At 47.9% G+C, this 15,122-nt stretch overlaps 1 protein-coding gene across 2 annotated transcripts in view; it reads left to right on the plus strand.

Moving 5' to 3' along the window:
* col5a1 (procollagen, type V, alpha 1) overlaps nucleotides 1-15,122 on the plus strand; it is a 37,321-nt gene that overhangs the window by 8,213 nt on the left and 13,986 nt on the right. For both annotated transcript variants that reach the window (XM_061292914.1, XM_061292915.1), the window contains exons 3-21: nucleotides 1,790-2,003; nucleotides 2,242-2,404; nucleotides 7,735-7,866; nucleotides 8,205-8,312; nucleotides 8,371-8,739; nucleotides 8,803-8,891; nucleotides 9,006-9,756; nucleotides 9,866-9,922; nucleotides 11,402-11,443; nucleotides 11,841-11,903; nucleotides 12,391-12,465; nucleotides 13,609-13,701; nucleotides 13,784-13,840; nucleotides 13,914-13,967; nucleotides 14,068-14,121; nucleotides 14,201-14,254; nucleotides 14,337-14,390; nucleotides 14,460-14,513; nucleotides 14,587-14,631. In XM_061292914.1, coding sequence (XP_061148898.1) covers nucleotides 1,790-2,003; nucleotides 2,242-2,404; nucleotides 7,735-7,866; nucleotides 8,205-8,312; nucleotides 8,371-8,739; nucleotides 8,803-8,891; nucleotides 9,006-9,756; nucleotides 9,866-9,922; nucleotides 11,402-11,443; nucleotides 11,841-11,903; nucleotides 12,391-12,465; nucleotides 13,609-13,701; nucleotides 13,784-13,840; nucleotides 13,914-13,967; nucleotides 14,068-14,121; nucleotides 14,201-14,254; nucleotides 14,337-14,390; nucleotides 14,460-14,513; nucleotides 14,587-14,631 — 2,528 coding nt within the window. The remainder of the gene's footprint in view (nucleotides 1-1,789; nucleotides 2,004-2,241; nucleotides 2,405-7,734; nucleotides 7,867-8,204; nucleotides 8,313-8,370; nucleotides 8,740-8,802; nucleotides 8,892-9,005; nucleotides 9,757-9,865; nucleotides 9,923-11,401; nucleotides 11,444-11,840; nucleotides 11,904-12,390; nucleotides 12,466-13,608; nucleotides 13,702-13,783; nucleotides 13,841-13,913; nucleotides 13,968-14,067; nucleotides 14,122-14,200; nucleotides 14,255-14,336; nucleotides 14,391-14,459; nucleotides 14,514-14,586; nucleotides 14,632-15,122) is intronic.

Here is a 15,122-nt window from a genome sequence, read left to right on the forward strand (position 1 = left end):
ATCTGCACGGCGGCAAGGCAGGGCTATAACAGCCAAACATAGCGGGAGAGCAATTTCCCTTTTTCCTTTCTTGCCCCCCCCCGGGTGGCACTTTTATAAGCTCCCATAAGTTGATTATTTATGTCGGCCAACCAGCATGAACTTTGAATCCAGCTGTCTTAAGCATCTTGAGGAATTTAACTTTTTCTATTTTTTTTTTTAACCTTCAAGTATGTAAAATAAAAGCTCATTTTAACTGTGCAGTTGGTAACGTTACAATAAATTAAGTTGCATAACCAGCCAACAGTGTGCAAATTCTAAAAATATTTTCTGTAGTTACAATTAATTTAATTAAAATTATTTAAGTCATTATTTAAGAAAATCAAACAAAAAACTCGTATAAAATAACGATCCATTTTCATGACTATTTATTATAACCAGTCAAATAAATATTAATACTATTAATATTAACTATAATAGGTGTAAGCGGGAAAGTCATGGAATCTAAAAGAAATATTTCAGGGCTCTTGAGAATGTAAATACTGGAACGGAGCGCGTCCGCAGGGGTGCATTTTGGCCGCCCCTGGGCTAGCATGTGGGGCTTCTGCGGGTTAAATGGGGCTGACGTGGCTCTGGAGCCTCTTTTCCAATCTTCCCTCCGTTTTCCCTGGAGCGTCGTCATTTTCCAACAACTCTCATCCCTCTTTGCTTTGCAGTGTCATCCCACATTTTTTTTCGTTCAAAAGTTTTTTCTCTCCACTCTTGCAATGATTTAGCAATTGGTGGGCCATCCGCGTCAGATGTTTTTCGGCCTTAGCGCCAAGCTAGCCTTAGCAGCTGGCTAAATCTGTAATTAACATGTAAATGATGTCCAATCCAATCTAGAAGCCATGCTAACAGCTAACATATTGTAGCTTTAGTTACACCAAAAGAGCCTCGGCAGTGCCATCACTCCATCCCATTAATTTTTCCAGCTCAGCTCAGAGCTTCTTTCAACTATTAAACTCGGCTCGCTGACACCTAATCCTTGAAAAATGTCGACAAAACGAATGACACAGAGACGCTAAACGGTGTTGGACTAGGCTGCCGAGCTGTTTGCGGCGAGCGAGCGCAGACATGCAGTCATCAATCGTGGGGAACGGATGATTGGTTTAAAAGCTGAAACAGAAGTCCTTTCTATTACCTTTACGACTTCAAAAGGCCACGCTAATTATAGCGCACGCTTCCCACGCCAAGGAATGTCTGCTGAGGCAAATTAGCTAATCAAGCTACAGAAGCTAATGCGCCAGGGTTTATGTCGTCAGCGCTTTACGTTTTTTGGGAGGGTTGTAAAATTATTCCCAGCACTCAAGTCTGACAAAAGGATGAAACATTCTGCTGAGGAGAAACTCTACATTTATTTTGGTTCCCTAACACTTGCTTACCGGTCCCGAGTCGTCATCTTGATTCATTTTCTATAGCGCTAGCAAGCTTCTCCTCGGATGCTTGGAAAAAAAAGTCTTGATAGTACCAACCGTACTCATTGTTACGTATTTCTATATAATTTGAGAGTTGGCGTTTTCTTCTCGACGTGAAAAAGCTTTTTATAAGCTCTGCCACATTTTGACTTTTCGAAGAGCGAATTGGAAGACAGCTAATTAGACTCTGGAGGTTTAACAAGCGATCGTAGCTCCGGCTTCTCCATCAGATTGTTTCCTCATGTTGCTCCAAGAAGGATTATCCGACACTTCCGTATACTCAAGTCCTCCCTTTTTTTGCGCCACCCAAAATACGTCAGTTGTCTGACCTCTTTCCTTCACCTCCCCTCCAGGTGATGTGTTCCCTGAGGACTTTTCCATCTTGGCCACAGTGAAGCCCAAAAAGGGCAGCCAGTCATTCCTGTTGTCCGTGTACAACGAACAGGGAATCCAGCAAGTCGGACTGGAAATGGGGCGCTCGCCCGTCTTCCTCTACGAGGACCACACGGGAAAGCCCGGACCGGAGGACTACCCGCTTTTCCGGGGGATCAACCTGGCCGACGGAAAGTAGGTGGACTGGTTTGGTGTTGGGATTTGGGGCTTTGATTAGGAGTTACTGTTAGAGATTATTTTAGGGGATTTGGTCTAGTGAGTTGGGTTTAAGAGAGGCTTAAGGTTTAGTATCGTTAAGAAATCAAAATGCAAACTAGACGTTATGCAAACATGGTCCCTCGGTCTAGAAATTCTGCGGCCTGTAACCCGGCACGCGTGTGAACGGACCGTATCTGTTCTTCTTCTTATCCAGGTGGCATCGAGTGGCCATCAGTGTGCACAAGCAGACCATCACCCTCATTCTGGACTGTAAAAAGAAGACCACCCAGAAGCTGCTCCGATCCGCCAACCCCATCATCGACACCAAAGGGATTATCGTGTTCGGAACCAGAATACTTGACGAAGAAGTCTTTGAGGTGAGTTCTCTTTAGCACGTAGCACCACAAAGACATGAAAAAGGTTCAGAACGCATCGAGCTGTTCTGACTTTTTTCGTGAGGCCGTACAGGACATTGCCGCCCGTTTGAGGTTTGTGGCGACGACGGGCATTTCCCCCGCAGACGCGTCGGTGACCGAGCTCGCCCACGACCCATGTGTCGTAAATCACAGTGTACAGTTGATTGCAACTCCCGACTGGTCGCCCGACAGTCCGTCCACATTTTCGTCCAACATTTTGACAAATCTGGCCACTAAGTACTCGACAGTTCAACAGTGGTAAAAATGTCAATACACTCACCAGATCCGCCAGAAATGTTCAGCTTCGGTGGGACTCCACCGTTAGCATTAGCATTGACGTTCCACGTGTGGTGAGAATCTAAAAGAAAATAGGAAAGGATTATTATGGCTAGCAAATGAATTTTTCTTTTTGGGCTTCTAAAGCGGGACTCATGCTAATTGCAAGTTGAAATGATGAGCATGCTACATGATAGCGCCAACGCTTTGTCTTACTGCGACTGCGAGCACTTAAAGTCAAGTTGACAAACTGTTCTGAGGTTTTAGTTCACTTGTCCAACTTTTGGGTTTTTTCAATGAACTCAAACGCGTTGCAGTTAAGCCATCGTGAACTCATTAAGTCGGGAAACTTGGCCAGAACAGAGATTTAAAAAAGTAATAAAATAAATAAAAAAGCTATTGTGTATTCACAGCATGTACTGCATCTTCAAAGAGACAACAAGAATTTTCCTTGGGTTTTCCTTATTTCCCTTTGGGAAATAAAACGAGCATTGTAGATGTTTTAAAGATTTCTAGAGGGACAGGAAAAGATATTTCTGGATTCCTGACTCACTTGCTATAAAGAGCATAGCGAATCAGAATGTAGGCATGAAAGAAATCTATTGTGCGAACATGTGTCACAACCAAAATCGCTGGTTTGGAAAAAACGGACTATTGGCATGCCGATAATTAGTAGCAGAGGCCAGTGTGACACGACAGATGCCGAGCCAGCGGCGGAACGTTTGAAATATGACATCACCCACCCCCTCACCACCAGCGTGCAACCAATCTCCTGATGTTAAATCTTCCGAAAACTGTTAATCAGCGCCGAGCGCAAACCAAAAGCAGCTTGCTATGAAAAATAAAATCACATTCTTATGCAATTGACTCAAAAGATTTTACACAGCAATTTTTTTGTGAGCAGTGCACATCATTTCTGATTTCACCAGCGCGTTAGCATCTGTTAGCGATCGAGTACAGCTCGCGTCCAAATTCAGGTCACCATTGTAGGAAGAGTTGTGGACCACCTGTATTGGTTTTAATGGAACTTAATTGGGATTGGATTTGGAAGCTTCCGCGGACTTGAACGGACTTACAAGTACATCTGACTCGGATCAAGCTGTGGCAACTGCAAGGCTTTTAATTAGCCAGGAAGACCCAAAGTGGGCCGCAGTTGTTTTATTGAGAATGACGTCATACCCAAACCATTAAAAATCCGAGCCGAGCTATCGGCAGTCCGACTCCCGGCTGTTGCCGTGGGAAGGGGCCATGTTTTTTTTTTTCTCTCGCTCGAAAAACCTCCCCCGCTGCTCGTCTGCCAGTTCGCAGGCGGGACAGACAAGACTCTGCGGGGAAAAATGGAAAAAATCCACAGCATATTTTCCAAACCGTTCTCCCCTTGCTCCCTTCACCCCGCCGCCATTTAGTCTGATTAGTTGTTTTTTTTCCTTGTCTGCGTCATTTGACAAGCGTGCAGTTTAATGCAATTTAATGCAAATTATTTCGCGGGCATCCACAGGAAACTTTTTTTTTTTTTGGCTGAAATATTTGCTCTGTCAGCATGTTCTGTGCATAAATTCTCTAGCAATTGCTGTGAATGTAGTACATGCCGACTCAGCGGTGGTCAGGCAGTGCTACTTACCCGAAAGCCTCAACTCAAGCGTTGGTTTGTGGTTTGGTTTCTCAAGTGGATGTCGTGGTCAGTGGGACAAACGTCCATATATAAGTACGGGTCTTGGTGGCTTGTCTCGCTTCCGCCGCCTGTGTCGTTCAGAGACAAAGCCGTGATTAGTATATACAAAATTTCATATGCTGGAGGTCAAAACGTGCGAGAGACAGATGAACATATTTCAAAAAAATATAGATAAATACAAAGCAAAAAACTGATCTGTGGTAACAAGAAAATTCTATTTTATTTACAATTATTTATATTAAAAACATGTGAACATTCTAATTCAACATTTACTGTTATTTATTATTATTATTTTTTTAATATTATATTATTATTACATTTATTTTAAATAATACATTTCCAGTTGTGCAGCAAGCCACAAATGGCCCACGGGCCAAACGTTGGCCACCAATGGTTTAAGAACTATGGTAGATGAACATGGGGGTGCGCATACAAAGACGGTGGCGGCCAAGTCTGGAAAATATGATGAGCTTGCAGCTGAGGTCAGTCCTGGAGTGGTGACCGTATGGCATGACATCATCCGCAGGTTTCTCTCGCTATCAGCGGCAGTGCCGCATGCTTCAGGTTGGCTGGGCGGGGGTCTCCAGAGGATAACATATGGAACCCCCACTTTGTTGCACACACCCACAATTAACCCCAAAGTTAATATCCCGGATTGACATCATATTTAATGTTTCTACATACGGTATAGCTCAAAGTCGCTCGCACTTGGCCGATATCTCGGACCATGCGGAGGAGATCTCGTGCATTTTACGAGCACGTGTGATGTAACACATGACCCAGCTAAAACATGGCCAGGCCGTTGTCCTTCAACCCATCATCCACTTTTGGGTTTGGGAATATTTGTTCCAGCACGATAAATTGCCTAACTCAAATCAGATGTTTGCGCCCTTTTATTCACTCACTAAGTCCTCCTCCATCTCAGCACTTTTTCTGGGAAAAGCCAAACACGCAACCGCCGTCTGGTATAGGAGGCGAAATGATCTGCTTTCCTTCCATCTTTCCACACCCCCTCGCAAAAAAAAAAAAAAAAAAAAAAAAAAGAACAGGAAATGGTAATATGGTCCAGAGAGAGGCCAGATTAAGATCTTTAGCGGTGGAGAGGAATGGGGGAACTGAGGGAGTTAAGAGAGGTGGCAGAAGTACTCACAAGAACAAGTACAGATAGTTACGATGTTTCGATTGACGTAGCAGCTCCGGAAAATGTTCAAAAACCGATGAAGTGAGCTGCCATCTCGGTGGGGTCCACCAACTGGCCCACCGCCAGGTGTAAATATTCAGTTTATGTAGTCTAAGCCAAGGCTCGGGACCTCCAAGGGAACCAGCTCCACGGGGCACTTCAAGCCCCGTTTGACCGGAGGATTAAACTTCATCAAGCTGCTAGGTGAGGCGGAACAATTGGAACCATTGCTGGCTTTACGAGATTGGTGTGGCAAAATGGTCCCGATCCTGCAAGGGGACACGGTCATTGAGATAATACTGAGCAGCTAACACAAGCCATTGACTCACAAGCAAATAGCGAGAGGTAGCAACAACACAAAGAGCGACATGGCTGAAAACAGAACTGCGACCCCCCTGGTAGGTTGAGGTCATGCGTATAGTAGATTTTTTAAACTGAACAATTAGAATCAACGTCGGATTGACTTGCAACAGAGACTCTACACACTTCGCTTTTTAGCCAGAGACTCAAGTTAGCATCATGCGAAACTTGCGGTGCTCGATGTTGCAACACTTTGTTGCGCAGCGTTTTGTGAAGAAAAAAAAAAAAAGTCTCGGGAGTGCAATCCGGAGGGCCCGGGTCCAAAAGACTCAGCCTAAATAGCTTTGAGTTGGGTTTGGGCAGCGAGACAGATGTTTGGCCGAATTTGAAACTTCTCCCCTCTACCATTAGCATATCAATCATGGTATACATGACATATTTGAACAATGGCATTCCAGCGACTTAAGAAACACGTGTAATTATATTGCACATAATACTTCAACCCAATTGGTGCGTTAGCGCCAGCTCACATCGCGCATCTGCACAACAGATGCGAATGTTGAGTTCCAAGAAAGGAAACCAGAAGATTAGCCTCCACGTTGTGCCGTGTTGACAAAGAATGGTCCCGAAATTAATTAGTATCGCAATCCACACACAACTCAAATAAGTGAGCAAAAATCACAAGTTACATTTCTCTGGAAAATGTGAAATTCGACTCAATAGAAACATTCGCGGGCAGTTTTCCACAGCCACCGCAGAACAAAGGCCAAGGAACACGGTCACGTTGCAAACGTTACTCCCGACCAAGTGTGAGCTCATTCCCAACTACGAGATCCCTCCGTCCCCTCAGAGCGCAGCTGCGACCAAACGCAAGCGCCCAGCCGACTCCGAATCTTCGCATAACGGAGACACGGTCACTTGACCGTTTCTCCGCTACTTCATTCCTCCCGTCTCGGAGGAAGCGTAGGGATTTGTTTTCTCGCACCCAAAGTCAACGACAGCGATAAGCCAAGGACAGAGCAGGAAACATCGCCGCCCCCCACCTCCCACCCTTGCGGACTACGAAAGGATCGCCAGGTTTTAGCGCTCGACGTGTCGACTGTGCAAACTGACACTTCTTGGGATTATCCAACAGTTAGAACAAGAAAAGTAATGAAATGTTAATTCAGGCCAAGACTTCTCAAAACAAATAAACTGAGCAAGCCAACGTAGCGTGATACCAGAAATACTGACGATGGAATTTCCATTCAGATAAACATTTAAGTTGTGCGTCGGTCGGTCCAGGTTCTGCAGGGGATGAGGGGGGCCTAATCGAAAACACAAAAAGTGGGAGTCCATTCCCACAGTTGTACCTCGTTAATCCCCCCCCCACCCCATGTTTGATTCCGTACTGGAATGATGTGTGATGACATCACTGCATTCGGAGGTGCGATGAGAACATGTTTGGACAGAAGCGATAAAGTGCAGACACACACGCAGACCCAGCTCGCCGTGTAGCCCGGGGATCCGGCGGAGCTCTTGCGTTGGTTTTTCTTCTCCTGCGCTCGCCTTCCCATCAATCTCACCCGATTTGTCAGCATTTTTTCTTCCTTAAAAAAGCTGGACAACCCCCATCCATACGATCTTCTGGAAGTCAAACTTCTGCAGGTCTGCTCACGCTATGTGCAGTCCTCCCACCACCACCACCATCCAAGATGAAGTCTTTAAAAGCTGTATAAGAATGAAACAAATATTCTGAAGTGCAAGCCTGACTTCGTTTATATGCAGATGTCCCGCTTTGTTGACCCCCCTTCCTCCCTTCGTTGTTTGTTGAAATGCATAACTTGGTCGTCTGGCTCACTTCCTGTTTCTGGCTTTTTGCAGGGAGACATCCAGCAGCTAATGATTGTAGCAGACCACCGCGCCGCCTATGACTACTGCGAGCACTACAGTCCCGACTGCGAGGTGGCCGTCCCCGACCAGCCGCAGAACCAGGACCCCAACACCGACGACTACGTGAGTTGCTCCGTAAACAAAAGACGCAACAGGGCTTTAAGGTGTCCTAAAATGTCTGCGAAGCAAAACACGGGAGCTCCTCAACTCATTTCAACAAAACATCCCGACAGCCGTTTTTGAACGCTGCCGGGGGTTCATTGGGCGATGACAATGATGAATGGGGCCTGTACAAAGCTGAATTCCTGCCTGAAAACGTAGGATGTGTTAAAAGAAGAACATAAACATGACCTGTGAGAAGTCATTCTTCATTTAACAAATTGGAACAGGGGCGTCCACAGGAGGTTTCTACAAGCCCAAAGCATTCCAGTGTTTTGATAAATGGTGCACCTATTCTCCAGAACACAGAAGAGGACAGCTACTATTACGAGTACCCCTACTACGAGGACGTGGACGGAAAGACCATCGAGTCGACATCCGATGATGAGGAGACAACCAAGGATGTCAAGGTAGTTGATCGGGAAGCGGGTCGATGAAACACTATGACCAATCTGCATTTGGTCACAGGTGACCGGTGCAGGCGGCCTGGCGTCCAAAGTGGAGGAAGTCGTGAGAGACACCGGCACGGGTGGAAAAGTGGTCATCTCTTCATCTTCCGGCTCGTCCTCCAGCACGGGCTCGTCGTCCAGCAGCTCTTCTGCGAGCGCCACGGATGACGACGGCGCGTACGACGGTTACGACAACTACGGGACTTATGAGAGCTACGACGACGAGGCGACGCAAGCACCTGGGGGCGCCGGCTCTCAGCGCGTCACCGTCACCGGTCAGCAAGTCAACGTGGTTGGCGGAAACGATGACCTGATCATAGGAAGTGCCGTGGGAGGCAAGGCAATCAGTGGCGGTGGCGGATCCTCAATCACCATCAATAAAACCGCAGTAGGTGAACCGCTTCGACGTGGACACCAGAATTTCTCGGGCTTATAACTTTGGTTTTCCTAGCTCGGAACCTCCTTCGGAGACTACAGTGATTATGGCGATGGGGATTATGGTGTGGACAGCCACGTGACCACTGGTGGAGGCAGCAGCAGGTAAGGAACTCCAGTCACATGACACTCCCCCCAACATATTTAAGTCGCCTGTTTTAGGACTTGAAATCTAAGACTTGCAGTTGTGACTTATTCTCATCTTTGTGAAAATCGCAGCGGTACAGTTCACATTGGCGGTGGCGGTGGCAGCAGCACCATCCATCTTGGTGGTGGCGATAGCAGCAGCAGCGGCACCATCCTTCTCGGCGGTGGCGGAAGTAGCAGCAGCAGCACCATCAATCTTGGCGGTGGCAGCAGCACCGTCGACCTCGGCCTTGGCGGCGGCACCATCGACCTCGGCCTTGGCGGCGGCACCATCGACCTCGGTGGTGGCGGAGGCGGCAGCAGCAGTACCATTGACCTCGGTGGAGGTAGCAGCACCATCAGGCTGGGCGGCGGAAGCAGCAGCGGTGGGACCATCTCACTGGGCGGCGGAGGCAGCAGCAGCAGTAGCATCGACCTCGGTCTCGGTGGAGGTAGCAGCAGTGGCACCATCGGCATGGGCGGCGGTGGCGGAGGAAGCAGCAGTACCACCGTCATCCGAGGAGGAGGCGGAAGTAGCTCCACCGTCAACCTCGGCGGCGGTTCCGTTTCGGTCGGAGATGGTTCCGTGTCAGCGGGAGGCTCTTCCACAGTCGGCGGTGGGTCGGCCAGTGCCGGAACCGGCGCCGGTGGTTCCATCGCCACCGGAACGGGCCTGGGCATTGAAGGCGAAGGGGACTACACGGACTTGGATACCTTCAAAGAGGAGCACATCAACAACTACGATGATTTGGATCTCAATATTTACGATAACTACGATGAGTTGGATTACCAGGACAAAGGCTCCAAAGTGCTTCCCGCCGAGACCAATGAGTATTACGGACAGGTGAGGGAAGACGATGAGGTTGAAGCCCAGTGAGAAAGAAAATCAAGACAGGACGCGGGAAAGAAGACCAGCAAGATGACATGCGGTAACGGCCATGTTTTTGTTCCAGGTCGACGGCGTCCGTGGCGAGAAGGGACAGAAGGGAGAACCCGCTATCATTGAGCCAGTGAGTATTACCATCCATGGGTGGGCCACTCCAGTCACATGACTTGACTGGAGTCAACGCCAGACTTGAGTCGATGGACTTGGTTATCATGAGAACCGACTTGACTGAGCTTCATTTGATCCGAGATCGTGACTTCGGTAGGCTCGAGTGGACTTGTCGCGACACAAATGAAAAGGCTTGAGACCGAACTCGGTTGTCGAAGACTCGGGCGTTGTTGTGGTCATTTTGGCGTCTGCCATCTGTGTGCACTCACCCAGACACAAGCCGCTGGCGGACGTACCGCCGAGGAGAGGCCGCGGTCATCGGGACGACAATGTAAACATTTGGAGAAGAGCCATGCGGGGCTCGTCAGGCATTCGTAAACACGGAGCGGGCAGTGCCTAAACAATTCCCTCGAAGCTTCTTTGCTCACAACCTGAGCCGCTTCACTCCCAAAACAAATGTCAACGAGTGTACACTGCGGCGTGACGGAGCTTTTTCCTATTTACACTGACGTCGTGCTTAGCTTCTTCGCCTCGCAGACAATAGACAGATGTCCTGGGTTTTTACCGTCGCGAAAACGTGCGACTTTTCGTCGGCGACTACTCCGAGCAATTCGATGAGGTAAACGTTGAGAGGGGCGAGGCCCAGTGGGCCATGGAAAACCGCTGAGGTCACGGAATTAGGTCCCAATGGGATACGCTTGATTTATAGTAGCCACGGAGGCTTTTGCGGGTTTTTTTTGGGGCGCCCAGAACACCGCTTTTCCCCCAAACGATTTTCTCTAACATCTCAATAGAAATGACGCAGCCCTTCCACGCTGTGCCAGTCTTTTTCCCAAACTCACGCACTCCCAACAACATTGCTGATACAGTTGCTGCACCCCCCCGCCAGACTATATCAGCAAAACAATATCTCCTGCAAAATTGGGAGCACCTCGTCTTTTTCCTCAAATGTTTAATCCATTTGGGGTTGACGCACCCCTCCCGCACCGGGGTCATCGACAACGGTCTTCTTCCCCAAACATCTCCGACCAGTTGATGCACCCCTTTGTCGAATCATGCTCATCTACAAGAGTCTCCTTGCAAACCTCTGCACCCCTTTTAACACCCCGTTAAGAGGTGGCGCACCCAGAGCGATGCATTGGGGTCTTTTTCCCGAATTTTAGAAGCCGCGCAGCCCTTTTGATATAATTGACGGAAGTTGACACACCTCCAGCAGGGAATCCTGCGCTACAACACGCAATGCTAGCTTGAATGCAGCCAAGATGTTGCCACCGCAAACACGTCTTTACACACAACCCGACATGCTTGTCTTTGCGTGCACGCACACGTCGTGACTCTGGAGGCGCGCGGCGCGCCGTGCCGCACTGCAGGGCTTTTTCCCCGCGCCAATTAATCACCAGCTGAAGTGACGGAATGACGGGCAGGAATGCGCGTTAAGGCTTGACCTTGTCGTTTACGTTCATCTTTCACAATTCACGTGCTTTGTGCCTTGCAGGGAATGCTGTTGGAGGGTCCGCCTGGGCCTGAGGGTCCAGCGGTAAGTCAAGTCGCCTGAACATTGTCCTCCGCATGTCTTGTTCCTCCTGATTGTTGGCGCTGGTTGCCTTTCTCTCGGCGGACCGGCCTGTTTATGTTAGCGCTCGGCACACAAAACATGCCTTCATTTCCCTCGTTCAAAAAGGGAGCGGTCGCTTTCCCAGATGAGATAGGGACTTGCTCGGATGTCCATTATTTAGTCCACCCTCCTTAAAGAGGCGGTCCCGATTCAAGTCATAGACATATAAAGAGCGCCGCCTGATGGAAGCCCCATTTCCCCCCCTCCCCTCACCCACATATAATACAATAAAAACATGTGTGACTACTTTTCAACTGAAAGAAAAAAAAAACACTCCATGTGAGACGTTCAATGTCATCTTTCTGTGCTTATGAACTAGGGTCTTCCCGGACCGCCAGGTGCCACTGGCTCACCGGGCGTTGCTGGAGACACCGGCGAAAGGGTGAGTTCCACTGCTTGTGAGCTCATCAAAAATTTAAAGGAAGAAACGCTACGCAGCTAGCTACTCAGCTCGCTAGCGAGACAGCAAAAAGCGGCCTTTCAAAACAAACAGAAGCAATGACATGAGGAGTGCTTGACTTATTCGAAGCAAATTATCTGCCAATAAAAGGGGGGAATTTGATTTATTTGGCAACCGTGGGAGAAAATGCTATCTGCAAAAGCCGCTCTTAAAAAAACATGAAAACAAAGCGAGGACATGTGGATTACATTACTTGATTTTGTCCAAATGACCTGCCAATAAGAGTGGAAAATTTAACTTGGCGAGGTTCCTTACGACAAGCAACGAACAAACATAATTTGCCTAGATTTGCTTATTTTCTCCAAATGTATTCACCCACCCCCCCAAGTGTTTTGGAGTATTGTATTCAAGTTTCCTTAAGCTTGCGTGTGTGTGCGTTGACACTCTGTTTTGTTTGCTTACCCATCAGGGTCTTCCAGGTCGTCCCGGTCTTCCTGGTGCTGATGGTCTACCTGGACCCGCTGGCACAGTCCTGATGCTGCCTGTAAGTAAACCCCAAGACAATTCTTATCATGCTAATTTGACCTGCGCCCAGATGTTCCTATTAAATTGGTGAACGTGACAAAATCCATTTCGATTCCTCCAATCAGGTGAAAAATGACCCAGAAGCTTCCATTTCGCGTTCTCGCCTCTCACCGTTTCTGATGAGTTTCCCAGATTTGAATTTACTTTTTTTTTTTTCATCTGGACAGGAAGTCTGTCATTCCGCTGGAAAAATGATTCCCTTAAAAAAAAAACATCTGAGCACATTGAGTTCATTTGCATTTGTGATTTGGAGAATTAAACACATCGCATATGTGAAGGCCAAGCGAGTGCAGAGATTTTATGTCCAGGCAGCTAATGAGAGCCAGGTCGAAGAGGGAGTGAGTCAGCGTTACAGCGGTCCACAAGTCTGGATAGCACCCCCTCATATACAATGGACACCAAAAACTCATTATGAGGCAATCTGTAAACAATTTTGCTGATATTGTGTCATTTTGGACGACGCTTTCCCGACCACAACTCGGGGGTTCTGCGAAATTCATTTGCATTAATAGAGTGATGGAATATTGGTGTGAAAATGATCTAATGAAAAGCTTGGACACTTTAAAATGTGAGTCATTGCAACGGCATCTAGGCAGTAAAATTATAAATGTAATTATCATTAGGCGGTTTGAAAAAAACAACAACCCAAAAAACAGAAAGACCTTGAAATCCAATTCTGGGGATTCTTCCCCTCTTCATATTTACTTCTAATTTAATTTAAATTTAATTTGACATGACGAAATATGCACCACAGGATCATGACTCAAGTCGTGGAAGATTCCATTGTGGTGCAACGTTGCCTTACGGCCACTAGGTGGCAAGTGTAGCATTTGTGGAAACAGCCTGAGTTGCTGCTGCTACTGCCGCTGTGGAGGAAAACCTCCTTGGATCCATCCATTTTCTTAGCTGGAGCAGCTCACTTTTTGCCGACACAAGCAGTGGACGTCATGGACTGGTCGCCGGTCACCCTTGACTGGTTGCTGACCAATCTCAGGCCGCATAGAGACAAACATCCAAACCTTTACAAATTCTTCTGGTCATTTTCAATGATTTTTAGTGGCAGACATGTACGGTCAACATGTGTCTTCTCTCCACGTCTCAGTTCCGATTCAGCGCCGGAGGGGACTCGGGTCAGAAGGGACCGGCCATGTCTGCTCAGGAGGCCCAGATGCAGGCAATCATGCAGCAGGCTCGGGTGAGCCCCAGCACACACACACCTCTATCTTCATATGCACGTCTCGATCTTGGACTGACGGTCTTGCCCCTCCCGTGTCCAGCTGGCGATGCGTGGATCCACCGGTCCCATGGGTTTGACCGGCAGGCCCGGCCCACTGGTGCGTACCGAGAAGGAAGTCACGCGCCCGAGGTCACACGACCCCGTGTCACCTATCACGGTTGTCTTTTCAGGGTCCTCCTGGTATCGCGGGAGTGAAGGGAGAGTCCGGAGAGGCCGGTCCTCAGGTGAATAGTTGACACCAAATAATGTGAAATCCCCCACCCCCCATTGATGGCAAATGAAATATAATGTAAAATTTCTACTGATTTGGGAATTTTCTTCTAGGGTCCACGTGGACCTTTGGGATCAGCTGGACCTCCCGGAAAGCCCGGCAGAAGGGTACGTGTGATGCAAAGAAAAGCCCAAACATACTTTACAAACCATTCCATCATCATCATCCGAATTCTGACCTTGACAGGGACGCGCCGGAGCTGACGGTGCCAGAGGGATGCCAGGTCAATCTGGACCCAAGGTACGTGGACCCCCGTTTGGACATGGGTTGGAATGCGACAATCCCAAAAGCTCAAAGTGCTGTAAGCTCTTTTTGTTTTCAGGGAGATCGCGGCTTTGACGGTCTGGCTGGACTTCCTGGCGAAAAAGGACACAGAGTGAGTGACTGATTGCTTCCCCCACCATGAAAATGTTTGTTTTCCTGACACTATTGTGATTGGTTCCAGGGTGAAGCAGGACCCCATGGGCCACCTGGTGCACCCGGAGAGGATGGAGAGAGGGTAACAACGGCTCTCACTTTAAAGAAAAAAAACGTTTTGTCGTATGTGACCTTGATCATTTTCTGGCCTCCAGGGAGACGACGGAGAGATCGGACCAAGGGGACTTCCTGGGGAACCAGTGAGTCTTCATAATAATTTTATATCTTTTTTTAATTTGCAATCTGAGTGGGATTTGCAAATTTCAAACTGTACAACTTTAGCGGTCTCACTTTAAGACATTCATGCACAACGTTTGAGGGATTTTTACACTGCTCTTTGTTAACCTGCACAATTTTGGGAGGATTTACTGTAGTCTCAGTTTAAGCCCTTCAACTTTTCGGGGTTGCAGTCGCCTCATTGCAACCTGCAGTAACGGGTGAGTTACGATAGTCTTACCTTCAGCCTTGCAGTTTTGTGAGATTTACGGTACTTTCATTTCAATCGTCTGATATTCAAGTCATGATGGATTTTGTCCACCAGGGTGTGCTCGACTGGCCTGCTGTCATGCAAAGGCAGGGCAAGCGTAAAACACAAACTGATCTTGCGGGTGTCGTCAAGTGTTAAATTCGTTTTAGTGGAAGCTACCAACTGTGCAATTTGAACTCGACTGGGACAGAGCGGAAAAGAAAT

Source organism: Syngnathus typhle, linkage group LG12 (genome assembly GCF_033458585.1).
Source record: "Syngnathus typhle isolate RoL2023-S1 ecotype Sweden linkage group LG12, RoL_Styp_1.0, whole genome shotgun sequence".
Lineage (NCBI taxonomy): Eukaryota > Metazoa > Chordata > Actinopteri > Syngnathiformes > Syngnathidae > Syngnathus > Syngnathus typhle.